The sequence below is a fragment of the Stigmatopora nigra genome, chromosome 17, assembly GCF_051989575.1.
Source record: "Stigmatopora nigra isolate UIUO_SnigA chromosome 17, RoL_Snig_1.1, whole genome shotgun sequence".
In the NCBI taxonomy this organism is placed as follows: Eukaryota; Metazoa; Chordata; class Actinopteri; order Syngnathiformes; family Syngnathidae; genus Stigmatopora; species Stigmatopora nigra.
This window is the reverse complement of record NC_135524.1, coordinates 805,774-827,957: the sequence shown is the minus strand read 5'-3', so window position 1 is coordinate 827,957 and position 22,184 is coordinate 805,774. Positions and strand designations below refer to the sequence as shown.

Here is a 22,184-nt window from a genome sequence, read left to right as displayed (position 1 = left end):
GTCATGGAAAATTTGATTTTGTTTATTTACAATAACAATAGCTCCTGCATGAGATCTTTAATGAATTGAATTCATAAATATATCTAACACGTTGTATATAATTAGACGCTTCGGCGTCTTACGTCATCAGTCAGCTCCGGGAGGATCTGTTTTGTTAGCCTCGCGGCGGCTACCGCCTCGGCGACAAATCGCTGCCCTACACAATCTTAGCTTCGGGATAAAAACATCGGACGGCGAGAAGATACAGTTGTTATGCAACTCTGAATGTATGAAGTAAAAGCCAGTTAATACAACCCATATTGGTTGTTATCAAGCTCAACAATGTCCGACACTGCTACAGACAACAACGGAGATTCGGGGCTAAACGGTAAGACGCCACTTGCATTTTCAGATTTTTAACTGTTTTTCTCTCGATTTAGTAACTACTGTAATGCATGACTGTTTAAGGCGTGTTGTGGGATTTAATGCACATTTATTTTGTATAACATTACTGTTTGATTTATATTTATTTTCCCAAACAGAGCTGCGTTTAAGGAGGTAGACAGAAGCGCTCTATGTCCGTCTGTGTATTGACCACATACGAACCAATCGGTGTATAGATGGCCTTGATTGACGGAGTTGTGGACGAATGAGCAAGTCACGCGGTGGTTAGGAGGCGGGTTTAAGTTCGTCAACAAGACGAGGGCGAAGACGCTAAAAAATATTCAATTTATAGATCAAGATAAGAGTATATTCGGTAATCCTTACGAGCGATCGCCTTCTAACTAACTCAAAACCTAAATGTGGGTTATGTTGTTGCCCACTACGTTACCAATTTGTGATATAAACTTTTTAAAAATACATATTTTGAAGCTAAAGTAGTTGTTCTTCACGCTTTCGCGGACTCAGCCAAGCAAGTTAGAATGCAACAAAGGCATGTTTATTAATTAGATTTACTTCTTATAATGCAATAACAGTGCGATTTGTTTCTCCATCACTATGGAGAGGCATGACGTGGCATTCTATGTAAAGCAACATTGACAAGGGCCAGTGACAGAGGGTTTGGACATTAGTAAGTGGTCAAATATTTCAGCCTCACTTCAATAGGGAAAAAAATGTCTTGTTTATTTTTTCATTGCGGGAGGAGCTTGAAAATAATGCTATTTTCCCCCACTACATTTCTGGGACAATTTAGTCATATCGATGCATGAAATTATCATTACATTAAAGCCGAAAAGTTGTGAACATTAGGTTATCAACAAGATACATTGACACTATGTGTTATCTGAGACGCAAGGCTATTTTTAATTTGGACTTTCCAGGAGCTCCCAACAGGTCATAAACAATTTTATCAGTTACATATAGTAGTCTTGGAAGCTAAATCCTAACATCAATTCATTAAAAAAGTGACTTTGTGTTTCCATTGTCATTTAATCCAGTATCTGATAAAGGGTATGAAGCCAGAATGTTCCCAAAGGTTGTCACCATGGCAACGTGGGCCTAAAAAGTGCAGAACGCGGAGCGGACACAATGCTATGTCAACAGGAGCTTTGCTCATAGTGTACTGTGCAATCAGGATGAGAGTGAGTGTTAGGTCTGTGGTGGTGTCACACTGGGTCAGTGGGCGTGGCTTGACTCAACATGAGCGTGGAAACTGTTTATTTTACTGGCGGCGGCTCTTCATGTGACCTCTGTTGAGTACGTGAGAATGTTGTTTTTTTACAAGTATCGTGATGATATCGTCAATTTTTATTTGTATGGCTTCATGCATTGACATTTTAGTGTCAGTGTGGGTTAGTTGTCGCCATACCGTGAATAGCTCGCACACAGAAAAGCAACAGGAAGGCATTTATGGCCTGTCAGCACGCGGGTGAATTTATTGGTGTACTCGGCAATGTTTGCTAGATGTTATGTTGTTTTTGCTCAATTTTTGTGGGTGGACCATTTTAGATATAATATTTAGATTTTTTTATGAATGGATTTAAATAACGGGATTAAAAGACCTGATTATTCCGTTTTTATAGTTCTAAAACAATGTGTATTTTAGTATATTTTTAGATTTTACAAAATGATTTTTGAACTAAAAACACAGAAAAAATGGATTAAAAGTTGACAATTATTCATTTAAAAGGGGGAAATCAGGAAATGTAATATACTCCTAAAACAGAAAGTCGGCACGCATCATTTACTTTCCCGGGCCGCACCAAATGATGAGGCGGGCCAGATTTGGCCCCCGGGCCGCCACTTTGACACCTGTGGCTTGGAATTTCTTTAAAAAAATAGGAGTACTAGCCAAAATGATACTACATTCTATAATGGTATATTAATGCTATAGTGAGGAATAAGAAACAAATAATATTTATGTACATGCTAAAATATGAATGTTTCTCTTAGCAGGATCCTGGGTGGAGTTGGAAATGAACAGAGGAGCTACATGGTCCCCCCAATCCACTTCAACAGTTAGCAGCCCCCCCTCAGAGCTGTTAGCCCTTCCTCAGGTGGAGGAAGAGGAGGCCATGGCGGGGGCGCTGGAGCACGTCCCGTCGTCGTCCTCCATCCACAATGGCGATATGGAGAAAATCTTGCTGGATGCCCAGCACGAATCAAGCCGTAGCAATTCATCCTGTGACAGGTTGGCCTTACCCTTTGTTTCATTTCATGACATTGACGTCAATATATTATTATGTAATCTATTTTTTTTTTCTCCCTTTCAGCCCTCCTCGGCCTCACACACCACAAGACGAAGGACAAATCATCTTCGATGTGGATTTGAGCGCAAGGACGGAAAGCCAGGTAAAATTCAAGAGAGTTGTTGCCATGACAACCTCAAGACATTGTTCATGTTTGTGTCTTTAGACAGAAGATATCTTGGACAAAGAGAGGGACGTGGATATCTTGATGAAGGACGCAGATTGGGTGGCTGACTGGTCTAGTCGACCGGAAAACGTTCCTCCTAAGTAAGTGTGAACTTACACACTGGCACGCAAACATGCTGCACCTGCTTTTGAGTGGAGGAAAATTTGGTCATGTTTCTCTTTCTCAAAAACAATTAAAATTAACGTTGCAACATCATGTTGGTCCCCGGACATTTGGTCCCCGGACTTTTGGTCCCCGGACTTTTGGTCCCCGGACGTTTGGTCCCCGGACGTTTGGTCGCCCGGACGTTTGGTCGCCCGGACGTTTGGTCGCCCGGACGTTTGGTCGCCCGGACGTTTGGTCGCCCGGACGTTTGGTCGCCCGGACGTTTGGTCGCCCGGACGTTTGGTCGCCCGGACGTTTGGTCGCCCGGACGTTTGGTCGCCCGGACGTTTGGTCGCCCGGACGTTTGGTCGCCCGGACGCTTGGTCGCCCGGACGCTTGGTCGCCCGGACGCTTGGTCGCCCGGACGTTTGGTCGCCCGGACGTTTGGTTTCAATACCACCTTGTTGCGTTTTAAATTTTGCTCCGTCCCCCACTATGTCCAGGGAGTTTCATTTCTGTCACCCCCGACGCTCTGTGACGCTCAGCATGAGGAAAACCGGCGCCATGAAGAAAGGAGGCTTCTTCTCGGCCGAGTTCCTCAAAGTCTTCATCCCATCGCTGCTGATTTCACACATCCTGGCCCTCGGCCTTGGGTAATAAACCCCAAAATTGTGGCCATTGGGGCTCCAAACACTCTTCTAAACTCTAAACCTTTGGTTCCTTTTCCAAAGTTCCGATTCACTTCTCTAGGGGGCACTGCTAAGCCACATTAGCTGTCTTTCATTCATGGAGTCTGGCATCTTTGCATTTTTTGGCGAATAAATTGCACTTGTTGTTCTTCTCAACAGAGTATACATCGGGAAGAGGTTGACCACGCCCCCTACCAGCTCCTTCTAATAGGAATGTGAAGAAAAGTGCCTGACAAGTGGTCTAAAGCCAGAGAAAGTGTTGCTATCCTTTTTAAAGAGTTTTACCTTCTTCTCCCTTGCTTGCCCCGCCCCCAAGCTGAGATATGACAAGAAATATCTTTTTTTGACCGGCTTTTTGACACTAGATAACCTCCTTCTACCCACTCATTTATTTAAAACATTTTTTTCTCTATAGGCTTGTTTTAGATTTTAAAATGGGTGGGTAAATGGAAAAAAGGGTGTGGCCAAGTGTGTTGACAGTATTTTGAAGGTCAGCTTCAGTTGAACATCTTTTTATTCAACATATCATCAGTGCTAATGAGATCTCATTTTACATAATAGTCCTTTACCATTTAATTTTTCTTTATTTTTTTCAATTTATATTTACCCAAAAAATATTGACACCAAAATGTCTATCCAAATAAGTTTTGGATACTTAAGGTGGAAGAATTTATTCATCTTTCTTGAAACTAATGAGTGTTATTTGTAATTTTCACAGGAAAAATAGCATGAAAAAGCCTTGCTGGTTGTGGGCAGTATTTTGCTAGTTTTTTAACTCATTTACGTGGTGGCCATTTTTGACGGAGCGCCAAGCATGATGTGCTATTTTCTAAGATTGGGTCCTGCTTCGTCCTGACCTTTTGACCCCTTATGGAATTGCCAAATCTGCTTTTTAATATTTCTGAAATATATATATAAAATGACTATATAATTGCACCATGCATGAATCAATCTGGACATGCTCCAAACTAAAAAAAAATGACTTACTTGGTCTTTATTTTGAGGAGAAACCTGAAAAAAACTAAATCTTGCAGTACATTTACTTCATTTTTCCTCTCCCTTTGACAAATGATAGACATTTTGTCATTAAAAAAAGTGAATGAATCATTATCCATCTCAGCCTACATTATTTTCTAGTAAGTCTGATTTTTAAAAAATGCAAAGAAAAGAAAACTACCAGCACATTTGGGATAAAATGGTTTTTAATTCAGTAGTTGGACTTGTTGCTTTGCAACCTATTGGTTTCATCACCCAGAAACTATTTTTTATCGCCCCTCATCCTCAGCAGATCAGGCATTGGCCTATCAAAACTCGTCCTCTAAAGCTCCTCCCACTGCAGCTCATGTGTTGCCATGGGTTACCGTGGGTGGTGGCATGTTATGGGTTTTGCTTTGGTGAAGAGAACGTTATATATTTATTTTTAAGGAAAAAGCTACTTCCTATATCAGATTTTAAACTTGTTTCTCTCTTTTATTGTGAAATATCTCACAAAAAAAGGAAATATCTGCTAATACAGAAAAAAAACAAGTAGCTAGAGGCAACATAAACATTTCTCAAGTCGAAATTAAGCAATGCATTTTATTTAAAACTTTCATTTTGTCATTTTTTAAAGGTGCTGTCATCTGTGTATTGTTTTATTACAATGTTTTATTTATTAGGATTCCTCCCCCCAGTTGGATGAAAGTTATAGGTTGACACAAGATGCTGTAGGAGTGTCCTGTTTTATGCTTCACACAGAATTGGGTAAGTCATATTTTATTTATTTTTATATTTTTTTATGTACCTGTTGAATGACCTTCAGACTTTTTTGTGCCTTTTCTTGCCGGTCTGATTAAGACCCTCCCAGTCTTCCAATAGAGAAAGCATAAAGGCGAGCATGATGTGTTGTTATGGAAACTGCAGACATAAAAAAACTAATAATGATAATAATAGTCCTTATCGTCAAATTTAAACACTTTAATAAGGATTCAGATTATGACAGATGTCTGATGTCATTGAATTGAGCCTGTTTATTTGAGTATTTTAGGATTTAAGTCATATTTTTGGGAGGAATTTGACAAAATTATCTGATTGTATGGATTATGAAGGGATTTTTGTGAAATATCTATAAATTAAGAAGACATTGGATTCATAATTTTGGAGGAAAGCAACTCGCTTGACTGATTGACAGACAGACAAAGTGGTGCTGAATGGACAGCTCCCTTTATCTCTTCTTTTGGGTGTGACTGAAGGGAACTGTCCATGGTTTTGATTAGGCTTAAACCTCCATAGAAAGTCGTCCATAAACAAAATAATGTAGTAGACAATGCTTTTATTCCTTTTAAAAAGTAGTGACTAGATTCCTTCAGATGTATTTAGTATTATTTTTAGATGTTTAAAAACAATGGCTGTCCTCTCCCTCCACAATAGCTACAGGTAATCCTTTCCTCCAGCTTTTATTTTGACAGTCTCCTCTCCCGGTGTAACCAGCACACAGTCAGACTTGTCACATAGTGGTCGCTTGCTATAAGCTTAGAAATAAAAGTCCAATCCTGATTACATTTCCTCCTGCTCCATTCACTTTTAAGGCATTTTCACCAGGGGCGGAGCTATTTTTCCATGTTCTATTGTATTTGGAGTCTTGCTTTAGTCACGCTGCCACCACCTGCTCCTAAATTCCTAACAAGGCGGTGGCCGCGCTGAGATAAAAAAGCTTTCCCCCCCTTTTTGTCTTTCTCCCGTGCAGCCGCAAGACCATCTGCAAGGCATGTCGACCACCAGGGAAGCCCCAGCAGGCGGCTTTTTCAACAACATGGGCTCCGATAGCCCGGCTAGGCCTAGACAGCAGTTTTGTGGCATGTTCTGCCCAGTGGAAGGCTCCTTGGATGGCAGGACTTTGGACTTGGATGCGCTTTCCGCCTGCAGAGGCAAGCGAGATAGTCGAGTCATTGACCGGCAGAGCGACATCTCCCAACCCAAGAAGGTGGAAATCCGGGAGAGTACTGGGAAGGAGGCTTTGCAGAATCTGGGTCATGGAAAGGTAAGTCAACTTTTCCTCATTCTAGCTCTGTAGGATGTTTTTAAAGCACACTTTTAGCCTATCATCTTCAAAATTGGACACTAGACAACTTACCCTGACTCCATTTCCCAGAAAGCATTGCGAGGATGGAGGCATGCAGAGATGCGAAAGAGGGAGTGGCTGCTTATATCATTAAGCTAGCATTACATTGCATTTATGTCATAAGGCGTGTATAGGTTTTTTTATGGGCAATATCAAGAGGAGAGGTTTAAAGAGGATGTGGCATATTAGGAAGAAATTGGGTCAACTTTAAGTTTTGCACCTGCTAATGGTATTGTGTTGCTTCTAATGCATTCTTGATGTTGGTTTTAAGTACTCATGGTTAGGTTAAAAGCTTTAAGTGAAGGTGTCATGTAGCATATTGATTGAAATGTAGTATTTTATAGTCTTCACAAACTCCATCAATGGCTCATTGAATACTTCCTTATATACGCTGAGGCCGATATGGAGTTGTAGTGGTTTCTTTTGTTTCATATGGTCTAAAAAAGCAGTCCAGGTATTTTTTTGATTGATTTATAGTGAAATTATAATGACGGAGGCCCAAAACAAGCTTATTTTGACATTTTGCCATTATATTTTCCTCAATTTGTTCATTCGTTATTCCTTTCCACTGCATTGAAATGTAAGAAGTTGACCTTATTTGATTTTCTTCAATCTGAGGAGAGTTATCTCTATTAAGGCCTTAATTTAATTGGATTGCATTTTCTTTACCCAGTCAGAAATCGACTGGAAAACCAGTCCACGGACTGGGAAGTTCCCCACCATGTTAGCAAGTCTCACTTGTCTAATACCAGACTTAAATACTCCCATTTTGTCATGAAAACACTCATTTTATGGTGGACGCCCATCCATGACAAGTAAAAACCCTCATAAAAAGTACTTTCTTAAAGTACAGGGAAGGAAAAAAAAATAAAAACCACTTTTATGAGCAATTCCAGTGAGTAAAAACATAAATTTTATCATGCACTGTCTAATCCTGGCTAAGAAATTGATGACATAGTCAATGGAATAGGGCGAGGCTTCGCGCATGCGCTGTCAGCTGTCTTTTCTTACGGGGACCAGGCTTTCCTCGGCCCCGCCCATCTTGTCTGGCTTTTTGAAGGCTCGTGCATCGTTGGACATCGGGAGGCTGTCAAGCACCCTTTTTGGACTTTTATTCTTGGATCTTTGCGATATATTCTCATCTAGGACATCTTGTTTAAGAGATAGCGATCCTGTGGTGAATCACTAGTCGTCTAATCCTTCCTTTTCGAGTACATCGCGGTGGTGGTTGCGGTCCTCACGCCAAAGCAAGGCGGAGAAGATGTCGGGCTTTCAGGGCAAGAAGAACATCCCTCGCATCACAGTGAGTCCTCGTGGAAATGGAACGTTTTTTTTAGACAGCTTGGTGGTCGTCTGGTGTGGTGGGGGGCTGCGGGTGGCAGGGTGGGCCTGCGGGGGTGGATACAGGATGCAGGATGGCCTCATTTGCTCCAATCTGAGCCGCTTCCTGCATTTTTAATGCGGACAATCATATACTTTTGCGCTTTTTTTTTACATTCAAAGCTCAACTTGCTCAACAGAAACGCATTTTTTTTGCACTAAATGTGGCTATAATGCTTCTTTTAGGTGCACTGTGATTTTCCCAGTCATCTTTATACCGGTGTTCTTTGTTATAAACCTATGTTAGGGGTAAGGAACCTATGGCTCGCGAGCCATATGCGGCTCTAAACTGTACCAATAGCAATACTGTTATCATATTTTATTCTATGTTAGACTCCCTGGTGCATGTGTACTTTTATTGTGGTAGTAGCAGTGTAACAATGTTGTTAAAAGAAATCTGAGATTCTTGAATCTTTGAAATCTCTTAAAGGGACAGCGCATAATATATTGGTTGATTACTTTTTGCTTCTCTCAGTCCTTTTAGTGCTTAGAAGGAAAGGATGTAACTGGGGGGAAGAGGGGGAGGAAAGGGGGAGTGGCTCTTATTTCCCTCCATCTTTACTCTTCCCTATCTATAGTGGGATAGGCTCCAGCACCCCTACAGACGTTTGAGTATAAGCGTAATGGGAAATAATGGAATATTTTCAAGGTTGTGCATATGTTATAAATTTTTCAATACATACAATATACCAATGTACATGAATTATTGGACTAGTAGAGTTTCTGAGGCTGTGATTGGTTGATGCAAGGCCTTTTGCAGGGAGCCAGTTGGTGAGGCACAGATCAGAGGATTAGTTAGTGTGGTAGTCCTTATAGTAATTAGGTCGAACATAAATGGATAAAAAGTCTATTCCTGAATTGTAAAGAAACCCAAAATAGGTCAAATGCATTTTGTTTCAATTTGAAGAAAGGTTTTAGTCCAGTTTTTATCAAATTATGGTCTCATATCTATGTTTTTCTTAATGCTGTCTTTAGCCCTATACCTGGCAACCCGTTTAGTCTAACAGACTAGCACTTGTCTAAGGATTTCCTCCCATTCATCTTAGTTTATTACAGAAGTGCCGGGGGTGCTGTATCTTCACACATTTGACAGATTTATGGCCTCAAAATGCAAAATTTACTTAACAAATTTCACGCAAGTACAGAAATGGAAAATATTTCATTGGCATTTTGGACAAAGCGGACCATTGTGTGTGTTGTAAAGCCAACAATAAGTCCTTATTAACTTTAGTTCCTCTTTGACCTTAAAAGACGGGGTCAACAGTATTAAAAGATTTATTTTTTCCTACAGATATTTGCAGTATGGCGGAATAAGTCAAAATAGCCATAGATGAAATCATCGTTTTGAATGTCGTCATTGGCAGAGAGCGCCACCTGACTTCACTTATGCGTTACTAGGATATTTTCCGTTTCGAGTAAATACAAAGCCATGCTAGCACTTGTTTTCATAGCAACAAATATGTGTTTGGTTCACATTTTTAGGTTGTTAAGCTTGATTTAAAGGGCATGTTCTCATGATAAAATGTCACTTTTGGCACAAATCCAGTACAAACACTCTAAACTTTGTGTGCTGACCACCATTAGATGATTATAAGAGTCCGAATAAAGTCCCCTAATTCTTTAGTAATTGTAGTTTTAAACTTTTTATAGTGTGGAAATACAATTTTGGGGGACTTTTCACATCTAATTATTCATGTGTGTCCGATCCAAGAGGCTGAAAACAAAGGTTTTCCTTGTAAAGTGAGATTTGCATCCCATAAAAACAACAAGAAAATACATAGGTAATTATTTTTTTATTATTTCCAGTAAATAACAGAGAAATGTTTATAGAACGATGGAAATTGTAAATAGTTGACCATAAACACTGAATAATTGCTTATCATTTTAGCCTATGTAATTTTATGGAAAAAATGCTAGTATTGAAGCTTAAGGTCAAAGGTTAGACAACATTTAATAACATTTCTTTTAAAAACTGCTATTGTGAGCATTTAAGACCAAAAAATCCTCCTTTAAAATGGCCTTTTACTATACAAGAGTGTATTGAGTGTATGTATGACTGCATTTCTACTTGACAAGGCTATGTGCGACTAGATGCTTCCCAGAGCCGTAATGGATGCTTACAAGGCGACGCCACAAACGCACACAAGGAGGGCCGGGACGGGAAATGTCTTAACAACAGACATTCAAATAAAGCCTTCTTTGTTAGGGGGAGGATGAGAAGGAGGAGGATTGTAGAATCCTTGTGACCCAGCGGGTCTGCCACTCCCTTTTTGCACAGTGAGCCAAAAGAGAAGGCTGACTCAAGGGAGGGAAGGAGGGATGGAGGGGGGGCTATTGTGATGTAAGGGTCGGGGGTCGGACCACCCCCGATGCCCATTCCTTTCTCTTCCATAGTGAGGCGATGGGCGTAGAATATTAATTAATTTGGATTGGTCTGCTCTTAAGAAATGCTGAAGGTTTTAATGGGGAAAAATAGTATTATAGTCTAACCCAGTGGCTCGAGAGCCACATATGCTGAGTGACCGTTGATTTTTTTTTTCAGAGTGATCGTCTCCTGATCAAAGGAGCGAAGATCGTCAACGATGACCAGTCATTTTGTGCTGACATTTACATGGAAGATGGAGTTATTAAGTGAGTTACATTTTTAAATGGTCTTGAAAACTAAACTGCTTCTTTAAAAATAGTTTTAAAAAAAACTGTCCTTTTTTTATTCCTCAGGCAAATTGGAGAAAACCTCATCGTGCCCGGTGGCGTTAAAATCATCGAAGCCCACGGCCGCATGTTGTTGCCGGGCGGAATTGACGTGCACACCCGCTTCCAGATGCCCGATCGGGGCATGACGTCCGCTGATGATTTCTACCAAGGCACTAAAGCCGCATTGGCCGGAGGCACCACCATGATCAGTGAGTTTCTCCCTGCCATATTTCATTCCGTGAGCGGACGTTTGGTCCCCGGATGTTTGGTCGCCAGGACGTTTGGTCGCCCAGACTGCAAAATTGGCATCTCAGTCCGGGTAATGACGCAACGGCGTGTAGTTTAACTTATGTTTTGTGTACTTTGCGGATCTAGTGGACCACGTGGTTCCCGAGCCGGGCGTCAGCCTGGTGACGGCCATGGAGCAGTGGCGAGAATGGGCCGACGCCAAGTCCTGCTGCGACTATTCGCTACACATGGACATCACCGAGTGGCACAGGGGCATGCAGGAGGAGATGGAGTCCCTGGTTAAAGATCATGGTCGGATTTTTCACAAATGCTATTTATAGACAAATGCTACATATGTTAATGTTAAAATTAATCCTTATTTTTATTTCTGTCATATCCCAATACAGGTATCAACTCCTTTTTAGTCTACCTGGCTTATAAGGATCTTTTCCAGCTAACTGATACTCAGGTTGGTTCTTTTATTCTATTTTTTTATTTTTTTAAATAAGGTAGAGGATTATGTGAAATCTATAACAGCTTTATTCATATTTTTTTCCACTTACAAATATATTTAAAGGATTTGGGTAACCATTTTTATTGAATTTTTGGGTGATTTTTAGTTCACAGTCATGTACATTAGCATATTCTTTAAAAATATATACAAAACCTGAATTATTAATTTAAATAAACAACAATATACATAATATTATTGAATAAGTAGCTCTCCGCACTATATATGAAAGTCAGAATATAATTTTGTAAGTGCAAACCTAGTGTTTTTGTGTGTACCTAATCATTTGGGTGGTAGATATACAACAATCAACACCACAAATAACAAAGACTCATCTTTATATTTTTTTTTTTCTTGCAGGTATATGAAGTTTTTAGCGTCATTCGCGATCTTGGTGCCATCGCTCAAGTGCACGCTGAAAATGGAGACATTGTTGCCGAGGTACAAATCATTATTTAACGCTAATTGTATCTAACACCATCTGTCAAATCTGCAAAATATACTGTTTTTATCCTTCCAGGAACAGCGCAGGATCTTGGATCAAGGCATCACTGGTCCAGAAGGACACGTTTTAAGCCGTCCTGAGGAAGTAAGAAGGCACTTGGTAAAAATAAGTCTTTTCTTGGACATATTTTACCATGTTTTTCTCTTTTTTCGAGGTGGAGGCGGAGGCTGTTAACCGTTCCGTAACCGTAGCCAATCAGACCAACTGCCCTCTTTACATCACTAAGGTGATGAGCAAGAGCGCCGCTGATGTCATCGCTCAAGCCAGGAAGAAGGGTGAGGGTTCAAACCGCCGGCTAAAAAGCCACAGGGCGACACAAGGAAAGGAATAGAGTGCAATGTTAAGCACATTCATTTGCACAAGTCACTAAATTCTATTTCCACGGCACCCTCGTCGACAAAAACGTCAAGCTACAACGACATGCATTGTTTGACATCACTTTGTTAGACTTTTATTTTGAAGGTGGCACAATGGCGTTTGAATGAATTGTACTGCTTTTTTCAGGCACCGTCGTCTATGGAGAACCAATCACGGCCAGCCTGGGAACAGACGGCTCGCACTACTGGAGCAAAAACTGGGCCAAGGCGGCAGCCTATGTCACGTCACCCCCGTTGAGCCCCGACCCGACCACGCCGGACTATCTGAACTCCCTGCTCTCTTGGTAACAGCGCAACCCGAACATTTGCCACCCGAGAAGACTTTGACGCTATGCTATGCCGCCATTGTTTCCAGCGGCGACCTGCAGGTGACGGGAAGCGCGCATTGTACCTTCAACACGGCCCAACGCGCCGTGGGAAAAGACGACTTCAGTTTGATTCCCGAAGGCGTCAATGGGACAGAAGAGAGGATGTCCATTATCTGGGACAAGTGTGTGGTATGTCCTCTCATATGTAATGAGTATTTAGATTTTTTTATTTTATATAAATGGATTAAAAGAACTGGATTAAAAGCCCTGAATATTCAGGGTTTTTTTTTATAAATCTAAAACAAAGTTTATTTTAGCTTTTTAATATATTTTTAGATTTTACAAAATGATTTTTAAACTAAAAACACAGAAAAATGGATTAAAAATGACAATGATTGATTTAAAAGGGGGAAAATCAGGAAATTTAATATACATCTATACTCTTCATTTGAATTTGATCCTAAAACATAAAGTCGGCACTCATGATTTACTTTTTTGGGCCACACAAAATGATTTAGCGGGCCAGATTTCGGTCCCCGGGCCACCACTTTGACACATGTGGGCTATAGGATGATTCATTTGAGGAAATGCAGTACAGAAAATGGCTATAAATGACCATGAATGTACATATACATATTATAGCAATGATATAAAATCCTCTAATGGTACTTGAAAAAAATATTAAAGTATGTGGTGTATAAACTGGGCATGTTATGAACTGTACTTTGTAACCATCATTTACTACTCAGGTTTATCCTTACATTTTGTTTCATATTTCTTTCAGGTGAGCGGTAAAATGGATGAAAACCAGTTTGTGGCGGTGACCAGCACCAACGCGGCCAAGATCTTCAACCTTTACCCCCGCAAAGGTCGTATTTCAGTGGGTTCTGATGCAGATCTGGTTCTTTGGGACCCTGACGTCACCAAGATCATCACCGCAAAAAACCACAACTCGGTAAGATATGAATATACGATAAAAAAAAAATGGGTTTACCCTTTTGCAGATGATAATATAACGGTAGATTAAAAGAACTGGATTAAAAGACCTGAATATTCAGTTTTTGTTGATCTAAAACTGTTTATTTTAGCCTTTTTTATGTATTTTTAGATTTTACAAAATGATTTTTGAACTAAAAACTGAAAAAAATGATTAAAAAATGACAATTATTGATTTAAATCTACAAATAGGACCAAATTTTCCTAAATTTGGAGGTCTAAGTGGATGGAGTTCACATCAATATCCGGAGCAAATAAGGATGAAAGGATGAAATGATTGGGTTTTCCGCTTTGAAGTTATTTTGGTTGAAACGTTTATGTCATGAGTCAGTGCAGCTGTAATAAAGAATTAGTCAAATCCGGCCGTGAGCTCTCTCACAAGAATATTCGCTCCTCTTCATCTGGGAATTGTGGCAAATCAAGGATGAAATGTGTTTCTTTTACATATTCACTGATAATATTTAGACGGAAATAAACCCAAATGCTTTATGGCTTGGACGTCTTCCCTTTTAATGTTCTCGTTCTTTTTGGTTAAAACTTTATTTCATCCCATATCCGGGAAATTTCAAACATAAGACACAGAAGACATTGTAGATCTAGTTAAAAAAAACTGGAGCCAAACACAGTTCATGAAGGGTCACCTCAAAAAGTCATGTTCTTGAAATAAATATTTGAATAAATATACTTTCTCTGGCCCTGTAGACAGTGGAATATAACATCTTTGAAGGCATGGAGGTCCGTGGCGGCCCCCTAGTGGTGATCAGCCAAGGCAAGATTGTCCTGGAGGAAGGAACCCTCCACGCCACCGAAGGTTCTGGCCGCTACGTGGCTCGCAAACCCTTCTCCGACCACGTCTACAAGAGGATAAAAGCCCGCAGCAGGGTAAGGCTGCCATTTTATCTCAAAGAAATATCTCCTTTTTTAATAAATTCATATTATTTTCCATGATACAGCTGGCCGAGTTGAGGGGTGTCCCCAGGGGTTTGTACGACGGTCCAGTTTGCGAGGTGTCAGTCACCCCTAAAGCCATGACGCCCGCCTCGTCGGCTAAAACGTCGCCCGCCAAGGGACAGGCCAATCAGCAACCTGTTAGGAATCTTCATCAATCTGGATTCAGCCTCTCTGGTTAGTACAAATGTCTGTCACTCATTTTCTGGACCGCTTATCCTCAAAAGGGTCATGGGGGGTGCTGGAGCCTATCCTTGGGGAGACCCTGAATCGATGGCTGGCCAATCTGTTATATGTACTGTTAACGGATGCACTTTTTTAGTTGTATCCTATCTCGTGCTGACCCCGCCCATCTGTCACATTTCTAAAGTCTATGTGGTCCCTAGCTATGATTGGTTGTTGTCTCATTGTGCCCTGTGATTAGCTGGCGACCAGTTCAGTGTGGGAAATTGAAAAATCTTGAAAAAAAGCACCGTACTGATCACATGACCACCTCAAATCAAATTCTCTGTCCACTCAGGCGCTCAGGTCGATGACAACATTCCCCGCCGAAACACTCAGCGCATCGTGGCGCCCCCTGGTGGGAGGGCTAACATCACCAGTCTAGGTTAGAACGTTCCATCCAACACGCGGATTCAACGAGGGAGGACCAATCGGAGGAAGGACACTGAGGTTTTTATGACGTAAACTCCTCCCATCGACAGATTGGGCATTTCTCTTCTCTTTTTTCCGCGCATTGTTGCTCCCCCTAGTGGACACAGTTAAAAATCTGCCTCACATGAAGAAAAAAAAACTCATTCGTGCACTTTTTTATTTCTATTTTACTTTGTTTCTCTTTCAGCCTCCACCGGATTGGCCGATTTCAGATGATCCAACTGATTGAGTACTTTAGGTCACATTTACTGTATTTTCCAAGTTTAGGTCAGCATGTGTGCTTCTTCATCGTCTGGCATTTAATCGATAATTCACCCTTGGGGTTATTTGGTCTAAAAAAAAGGCTTTTCTGATTTCTTTTTGGCTTTGCTGACATCCTCAGAAAAAGTCTTGAATTTCTGTGTCAGCTGAAAAATCCTCTTGGCTGTTGTAAACGTAGCTTTATGCTTCACCTTTTGCACATATCTAGCAAATAGCTTTGAGGATAAATTAATGGATAGATTGCTTTTAGTTTTTTGTGTTCCACGGCACCCTCTTGAAAAAGCAACTTTGGGATTTTTAAACCATTTCAAGCCGTTTTGTGCATTTCACAAACACTCTTTTTAGACACATCAATAACAACGCCTTCTGCTCTTACTCTTTATGTGCCTGAAAATGCCGAAAATGTATACATATTTTGTCTTATTCTTTAAGTGAAGAATTTAGGATTAAAAAAAAATAATATAACTAAGATAAACCGATTGAAAGGTGCCACATTTTGCGTGTTTAGTAGAAAAAATCATTATATCATGTTGAACATGTTTAAAAACAACAAAAATTACAACAAAAACAACAAAAGCAACAGCAAAAACAACAACAACAAAAGCAAACAAATCAAAACCAACATTGTCAAAATAATTTTTGGTTTTGATTCATAACTTTGTCTTCATAATATTCCAACCATAATATGCATTTTGGTACTTTTTTTTTTTAGCTAAAATTGACTCATTTCCTGGCTATCACTTTAAATGGTCTTCATTTCACTTATTCTCACATTCCTGATCATTTTTTCAATATAAATACTACTTTAGGGTATTAGGTTGTGGGGCATAATTACCCACAATTAACAACAAAATGCTATTTTCAAAATAATTGACACTAAAAAGCCGCGAAATGACTAAAAACCATTTTTTTTTGCATGCATATGATGAATTCCAGTCGAAGAATTTCCCCTTTTTTTTGTATGCGACTCTTGAATGACGCAATTTTTGACAGCGGACACTCCACTATTGTTGTCCAAAGACATGTACGTTTACTAAGCTATCATTTTTTTCGTTTATTTACCGATTGGTCGACGAGTTTAGCTCCATCTCGCTTAGTGATTGTCAGGCTTAACCATTCCAAACCACCTCAACTTATGCCACTTGTTGGAAACTAAAGCTGTACATTTACTTTTCAACCGCTACGCTAACGCTAATGCTATCATCTCACCTGTCTCGGCCATACCTGTCCAATTGGATTATGCCATTTTTTTAAAAAATGCCATCCCTCCTTGCTCGTTCGTACACAAGTCCAAAAAAAAAACACAATTGTACTTAATCGGCCCGAGTTCTAATATTACGCTAATCATATATATATATAAGTAATATGTACTGTATGTTCGTAATATGCCGCTGACTGAAAGGAGATGCTTGTACTTAGACTCCGCCCACAAAGTCCCTCCCTGTCCCACTTTGTGAAAGTGTGTGATGATATTTGTTTTGGTGGGGATTGGATGGGATTATGGGATGCTTGCTCGCTATGAGAAATAAAGTGTCAAACCTACTGCAGACTGGTAATATTTAATAACATAAAAATGTTATTAATGCTCAATTATTTATTCAGTAATATGTTGACTTGCAAAAAAATCAACAAAAATGATCATTATTATACAAAATATTGTTTATGTATGGTTTTACTGATTTAAGAATGTCCTCTGCCAGCACTAGATGGCAGTGTTCATTTTGCATATACATTTTGCAGTCAATATTTTTATTGATATATATTGCCCTATTTTACTCATCTAGTAACATGCATTTAATTCATGATTTTTACTATTTTTTACTGTCATTTTCTTCATCAATGCCTAATTCTCCTTTTTTTAATTGTGTTTGTTGTTTTTCCTATCTTGGTGTAATTTTTTTAACACTTTTTAACCCATAAGACTACCATATACTTTATATTTTTAGTGGAAAATAGCATTATACTTCCTATAGTATACCATATTTAGTAGTTGGTCTATGTACATGTGTACATTTTGACAAGCACTGCAGTCCTACAGTGCAATTGATTTTTTTGGGATGGATTTGAGTCAAAAATGACCTCCAGCGCCAACATTTTGACATAATAAGTGAAGCCATGTTTGATCTCCCATATTAATGAATTAATGTGGTGTGTAGAGAAATCAAGATGGCTGGCAGGTTATCCCCACAGATGATTTGAACTCAGCGTATTTGATGATGCAATGTTGACAGCTACCAAGCTGGCGTGCATGCGTGGGGTGATGAAGCGTGTCAAAATAACTGCAATAAACTTCACGCTTGAGACGCCATCACAAATGTTTTCGATAACAGATCATAAATCTGGCCTTTGGTGGTGTTATCTTTTAAAAAGGTCAAATGACTAATTTCCTTGTCTTATTGGCAATTATTGAAAATGTATTAGTGTTAAAGGCGACGGAAAATGTCTTAAAATTGTTCATAATTCATTAATTGACAATAATTTGTTTACTTCTATTTTTATTTTATTATTATTGACTGAAAATGTCCTAAAATACTTCATCATTCATTACTTGTAAGCTAATCTTTCAAACTAACATTTTGTTTACTTCTCTTTTTGTTTACTATTTTTGTTTGTTTTCAAATCTCTGTGGAAGTAGTCATTGTTTTGCACCTGCCATTTCCTGTTTCGTCCTCAGCCAATCACAGCCTCCCTTGTCACGCACCTGCATCTCGTTAGTGTCTCCTCAGAATGTTTGTTGACATCAGCACATGTGCTTTTCCTCTCTTTATTTGCATTATTTCCTTATATTTTCCATCCATAAGTTAGGTTTTGCTCTTTTTTTAGGGGTTACTTTGTAACTTTTTGCTGAGTTTTGACTTGAAGTTCTATTTTGATGGACAAATTGACGTTTAAGGAATTGTTTGACCACAACTGCATCTTCCACACTTGCAAATCTCAACAAATACAAACAACAATCTCAAGGTAAGTCACATTTTGGTGCTTTTTCTTATTATATAAAGTTATATATTATATTTCTCCATCACCTATTAGTAGCATAAGTTGTACAGTAACTGGTAATATGTTAAAAAGTAATTTAAAAAACAGTACGTTCATATTTTGTGTATATGTATTGTTTCCAGTAATGAAATGAAGCTTGCAAAACGTTCTTTTTTGATAATAATAGTTTGTCCAATTAAATTTAAAGTGACAAGCACATTTAAATGTGTTTTTTATCTGTTACTGTTAATCTAAATGCATTGTGGTATGTTATAGAGCTTGAAAATTGTCTATTTCTAAATATATACCATGTGTAATGTCATGTTATGATGAGATTAACACTAACAACTAAATTCCTTTGCGTATTAATAACAAACTATTTATGAAAAATCGTGTCAGAGCAATCAAGGTTAACCTTTCCTATTACGTCTCAGGAATATTATTAACTGGTAAACAAAAGGTCTCTTACTTGCGGGTACTACTTATTTTTCACATGATTTCCACTCTACAAGCAATTTGAACATGGCAACCCCGTTTTGTTATTGTTCAAAAAGTCAACACTTGAAGAAATGTGACCTTTTTTTAGATTGCACAACACATCTCAAGGAAGAATCCCCATGTGCCGTTTTAATTTCATTTTCCGCCCTCCAGCGTAAAGGATAACAGCCAGCTGCTTACTCCTTATCATACGCTTCACATATTATTCAAAACAATGTTATTTTGGACGCCTAACACTCGTTTTAAAGCTGCAATATTGTTGCTGCAAAAACAGATTCAGTCAGAGCGTTATGGGATAGAAATAGAAATTCACTTGCATGTTAAAATGACATTTTTTAATGAGTAATTTATTGTAATTGCTTCTTAATTCATAGCAATTTGTTGGAAACTGGTCTATAGTAGAAATTGCAATGCTTTAAAATGGATTTTTTTGGTTAGTGTAGAGAAGAAATATTCATTTATAGCATTCCAATGTGTTTTTAATTACTTTATGTGGTTTTGTTTGATAGTATGAAATATTACCATGTTTTTGCCTGACATTAGGGGTATTTTATATTCATTTTTTTGGTCAAAGTTAGCTGAGATAGGTTATAGCTTTAACGTCAACTTGATTTTATGTGGGCTGGACTATTTTAGATATAATATTTAGATTTTTTTTGTTATAAATGGATTAAAAGAACTGGATTAAAAGCCTTGAATATTCAGTTTTTTATAGATCTAAAACAATGTTTATTTGAGCTTTTTTAATGTATTTTTAGGTTTTACAAAATGATTTTTGAACTAAAAACACAGAAAAATGATAAAAAAAATGACATTTATTGATCTAAAAGGGGCAAAATCAGGAAATTTAATATGCATCTATACTCTTCATTTGAATTTGATCCTAAAACAGAAATTCACCACTCATGATTGACTTTCCCGGGCCATACAAAATGATACATAGGGCCAAATTTGGCCCCCTGGCCACCACTTTAACACATGTACTAAATTAAAAATTCTGTATATGTCGCTGTATGACCTTGACAGGTCTGGGTACATTGCTTGCTGATGCACTATATCTATATACTGAAAAGAGAATGTACAATGTTTACCAAAAAAAAACGAAAATTGTTGTACGACATACACAATTTGAACTGATAAAAAAGACGTTTCAAATCCATTTGGTCAAGACTGAAATTATCATCAGTGTTCCAATTAAGTCCTTTAAATGTAAAGTCCCGTTGCAGAACCGAGCGTGAAGACAAGTAGCAAACATCAGTGGTTAGAAGTAATTACAATCTAAACGGAAGTTTCCTTTGAATGCGTTTTTGTTATCGTGGCGATTCATCAGATTAGCACGCTAAGAAGTGCCTTTGATTTCGCCAGCATTCATGTTAAAAGCTACAGACACTTCATTACACATTTTTTTTTTGAAGTGGCGGCCATGTTGTCCACCAAATATCTTATTAATCAATCTGTTAAGGAAAGATTGCCCAGAGGAATATCATTTTTTTTTTCAAGACGATTCAAGTCATGCCGATTAAAAAAATTGAAGATGTTGTTTGGCCGGATAAAATAAAAATCTATAAAAATGACTTTAAAAAAAACTTATTTAAGCCACTATTAAGAAATGAAACGTTTTTTGCATATTTGCTCCGCCATGGCTGACGCTATCTATCGTATTTGACCTTTTGACCTTTCACGAGAAGAATTTGATCGCAAAAAGACGACTAAAAAATGTTTCAAAAAGCACAATGAGATGAAATTGAATGAGCATCTCTGCTATGGACGCCATTACAGATAAGAAACGTACGATTAATGTTTATGCTAAGGTTCATAGGTTAGCGCATATGTGTCAAAGTGGCGGTTGGGGGGCCAAATCTGGTCCGCCACATCACTTTGTGCGGCCCGGGAAAGTCAATCATGAGTGCTGACTTTCTATTTTAGGATTAAATTGAAATAAAGAGTATAGATGTATATTAAATTTCCTGATTTCCCCCCTTTTAAATCAATAATTGTCATTTTTTAATCTTAATATGAAAATTAGCCCTCGGCTACAATCTTAAATATCGACTCTTTGTTAATATATGCTGTCCCTTATTAAAAAAATCAAACTAAAAACATCCATTGTTCAAAGCCTACAACATTTGAACGTGACTATTTCAAAGTATTATCTCCCCTCTTTTAAAGTAATAAGCTTTTTAGTCGCTATTCCGTTAGCTTGCCGACAGACTGCCATGTTTTCTGAACTGCTTATCTCATGGCCAAAAGGTGAATACACAAAATTCCCGATGACCTGAAGTCGTTTGGCATTTAAGATACGAGTATACTGATGATTTTTTTATTTACTGAACTCTGCATTTGCCAAAATAACATTGACAATCCTCCAAAAATGAATAATTCACATGATAATATTGATGGAGTGTCCTGACCCCCAACCAACTCTCTTACTTGCATATATTATATTATTTTCCTCCATGTGTGGGAGTTTGTCATATTTATGTTTTAGCAGCTGTTATTTAAGAAGCAATACAAAATAGATACACGTTTTATTTTGGTAGTGATTGATGAACGCAATTAAAAAAAAAACTTAGTCTTCTTACTCATCATATAACTTGAAACAAATGACTTTATAGCAATGTTTCATTTTAAAAAGGCACGAAATGTTTTTTTTTTCATTTCACAGTTGAAACGAGAACTTTGTGCCAGGCAAAGAAAGTCCTTAATTAAATTTTTAAAGGCTCTCTTTCACAAAATGATATTATAAATTCATTGGCCGCCTTGAGATATGAACAATTATGGCCATTTATACGCAAACGTACATGACAGGAATTCATACATATTTCAAAATGACTCACGAATGAACTTGTACGATAATAAAGCACCATTTTTTTGGATTAAGCACAAGAATTTTGAAGCTTTTGACAATGAATGACATTATCGCGTTTATTTTATGTCGACTACTTATTTGTTTGTTGTTGTTATTTGTACATATTTTAGTGAAAAGTTAAAATCTCTTCATGATGATAAAATCCTTACAATGTTAAATGGTTCTTTAAGAATTTGTAAATGGGAAAATCTGTAAAAAATAAACATAGTTTTAGATCTATAAAAAAAACGGAATATTCAGGGCTTTTAAT

The 22,184-nt window shown here is 38.3% G+C and overlaps 2 protein-coding genes across 4 annotated transcripts; both read left to right on the top strand.

The window, feature by feature from the left end:
* The first annotated feature begins 114 nt into the window (after nucleotides 1–114).
* bnip3lb (BCL2 interacting protein 3 like b) lies at nucleotides 115–4,739 on the top strand. Of its 2 annotated transcripts, none has more exons than XM_077736968.1 (6): nucleotides 115–367; nucleotides 2,374–2,611; nucleotides 2,694–2,772; nucleotides 2,836–2,936; nucleotides 3,444–3,593; nucleotides 3,789–4,739. In XM_077736968.1, the coding sequence occupies exons 1-6, from the start codon at nucleotides 322–324 to the stop codon at nucleotides 3,835–3,837; spliced, it is 663 nt and encodes a 220-aa protein (XP_077593094.1). In that variant the 5' UTR covers nucleotides 115–321; the 3' UTR covers nucleotides 3,838–4,739. The 2 variants fall into 2 exon arrangements, with proteins under 2 accessions (XP_077593094.1, XP_077593095.1); XM_077736969.1 differs by having other exon boundaries at nucleotides 116–367; nucleotides 2,377–2,611.
* A 1,615-nt stretch (nucleotides 4,740–6,354) lies between these two features.
* Nucleotides 6,355–17,133, top strand: LOC144210347 (dihydropyrimidinase-related protein 2). Of its 2 annotated transcripts, none has more exons than XM_077736970.1 (14): nucleotides 6,355–6,648; nucleotides 10,652–10,740; nucleotides 10,828–11,012; nucleotides 11,179–11,343; nucleotides 11,439–11,500; nucleotides 11,903–11,983; nucleotides 12,063–12,131; nucleotides 12,202–12,322; nucleotides 12,552–12,708; nucleotides 12,780–12,921; nucleotides 13,517–13,687; nucleotides 14,431–14,610; nucleotides 14,682–14,853; nucleotides 15,197–17,133. In XM_077736970.1, exons 1-14 carry the CDS (start codon nucleotides 6,376–6,378, stop codon nucleotides 15,286–15,288), a joined length of 1,959 nt encoding a protein of 652 aa, XP_077593096.1. In that variant the 5' UTR covers nucleotides 6,355–6,375; the 3' UTR covers nucleotides 15,289–17,133. The 2 variants fall into 2 exon arrangements, with proteins under 2 accessions (XP_077593096.1, XP_077593097.1); XM_077736971.1 differs by lacking the exon at nucleotides 6,355–6,648 and adding an exon at nucleotides 7,747–8,032.
* Nucleotides 17,134–22,184: the final 5,051 nt, after the last annotated feature.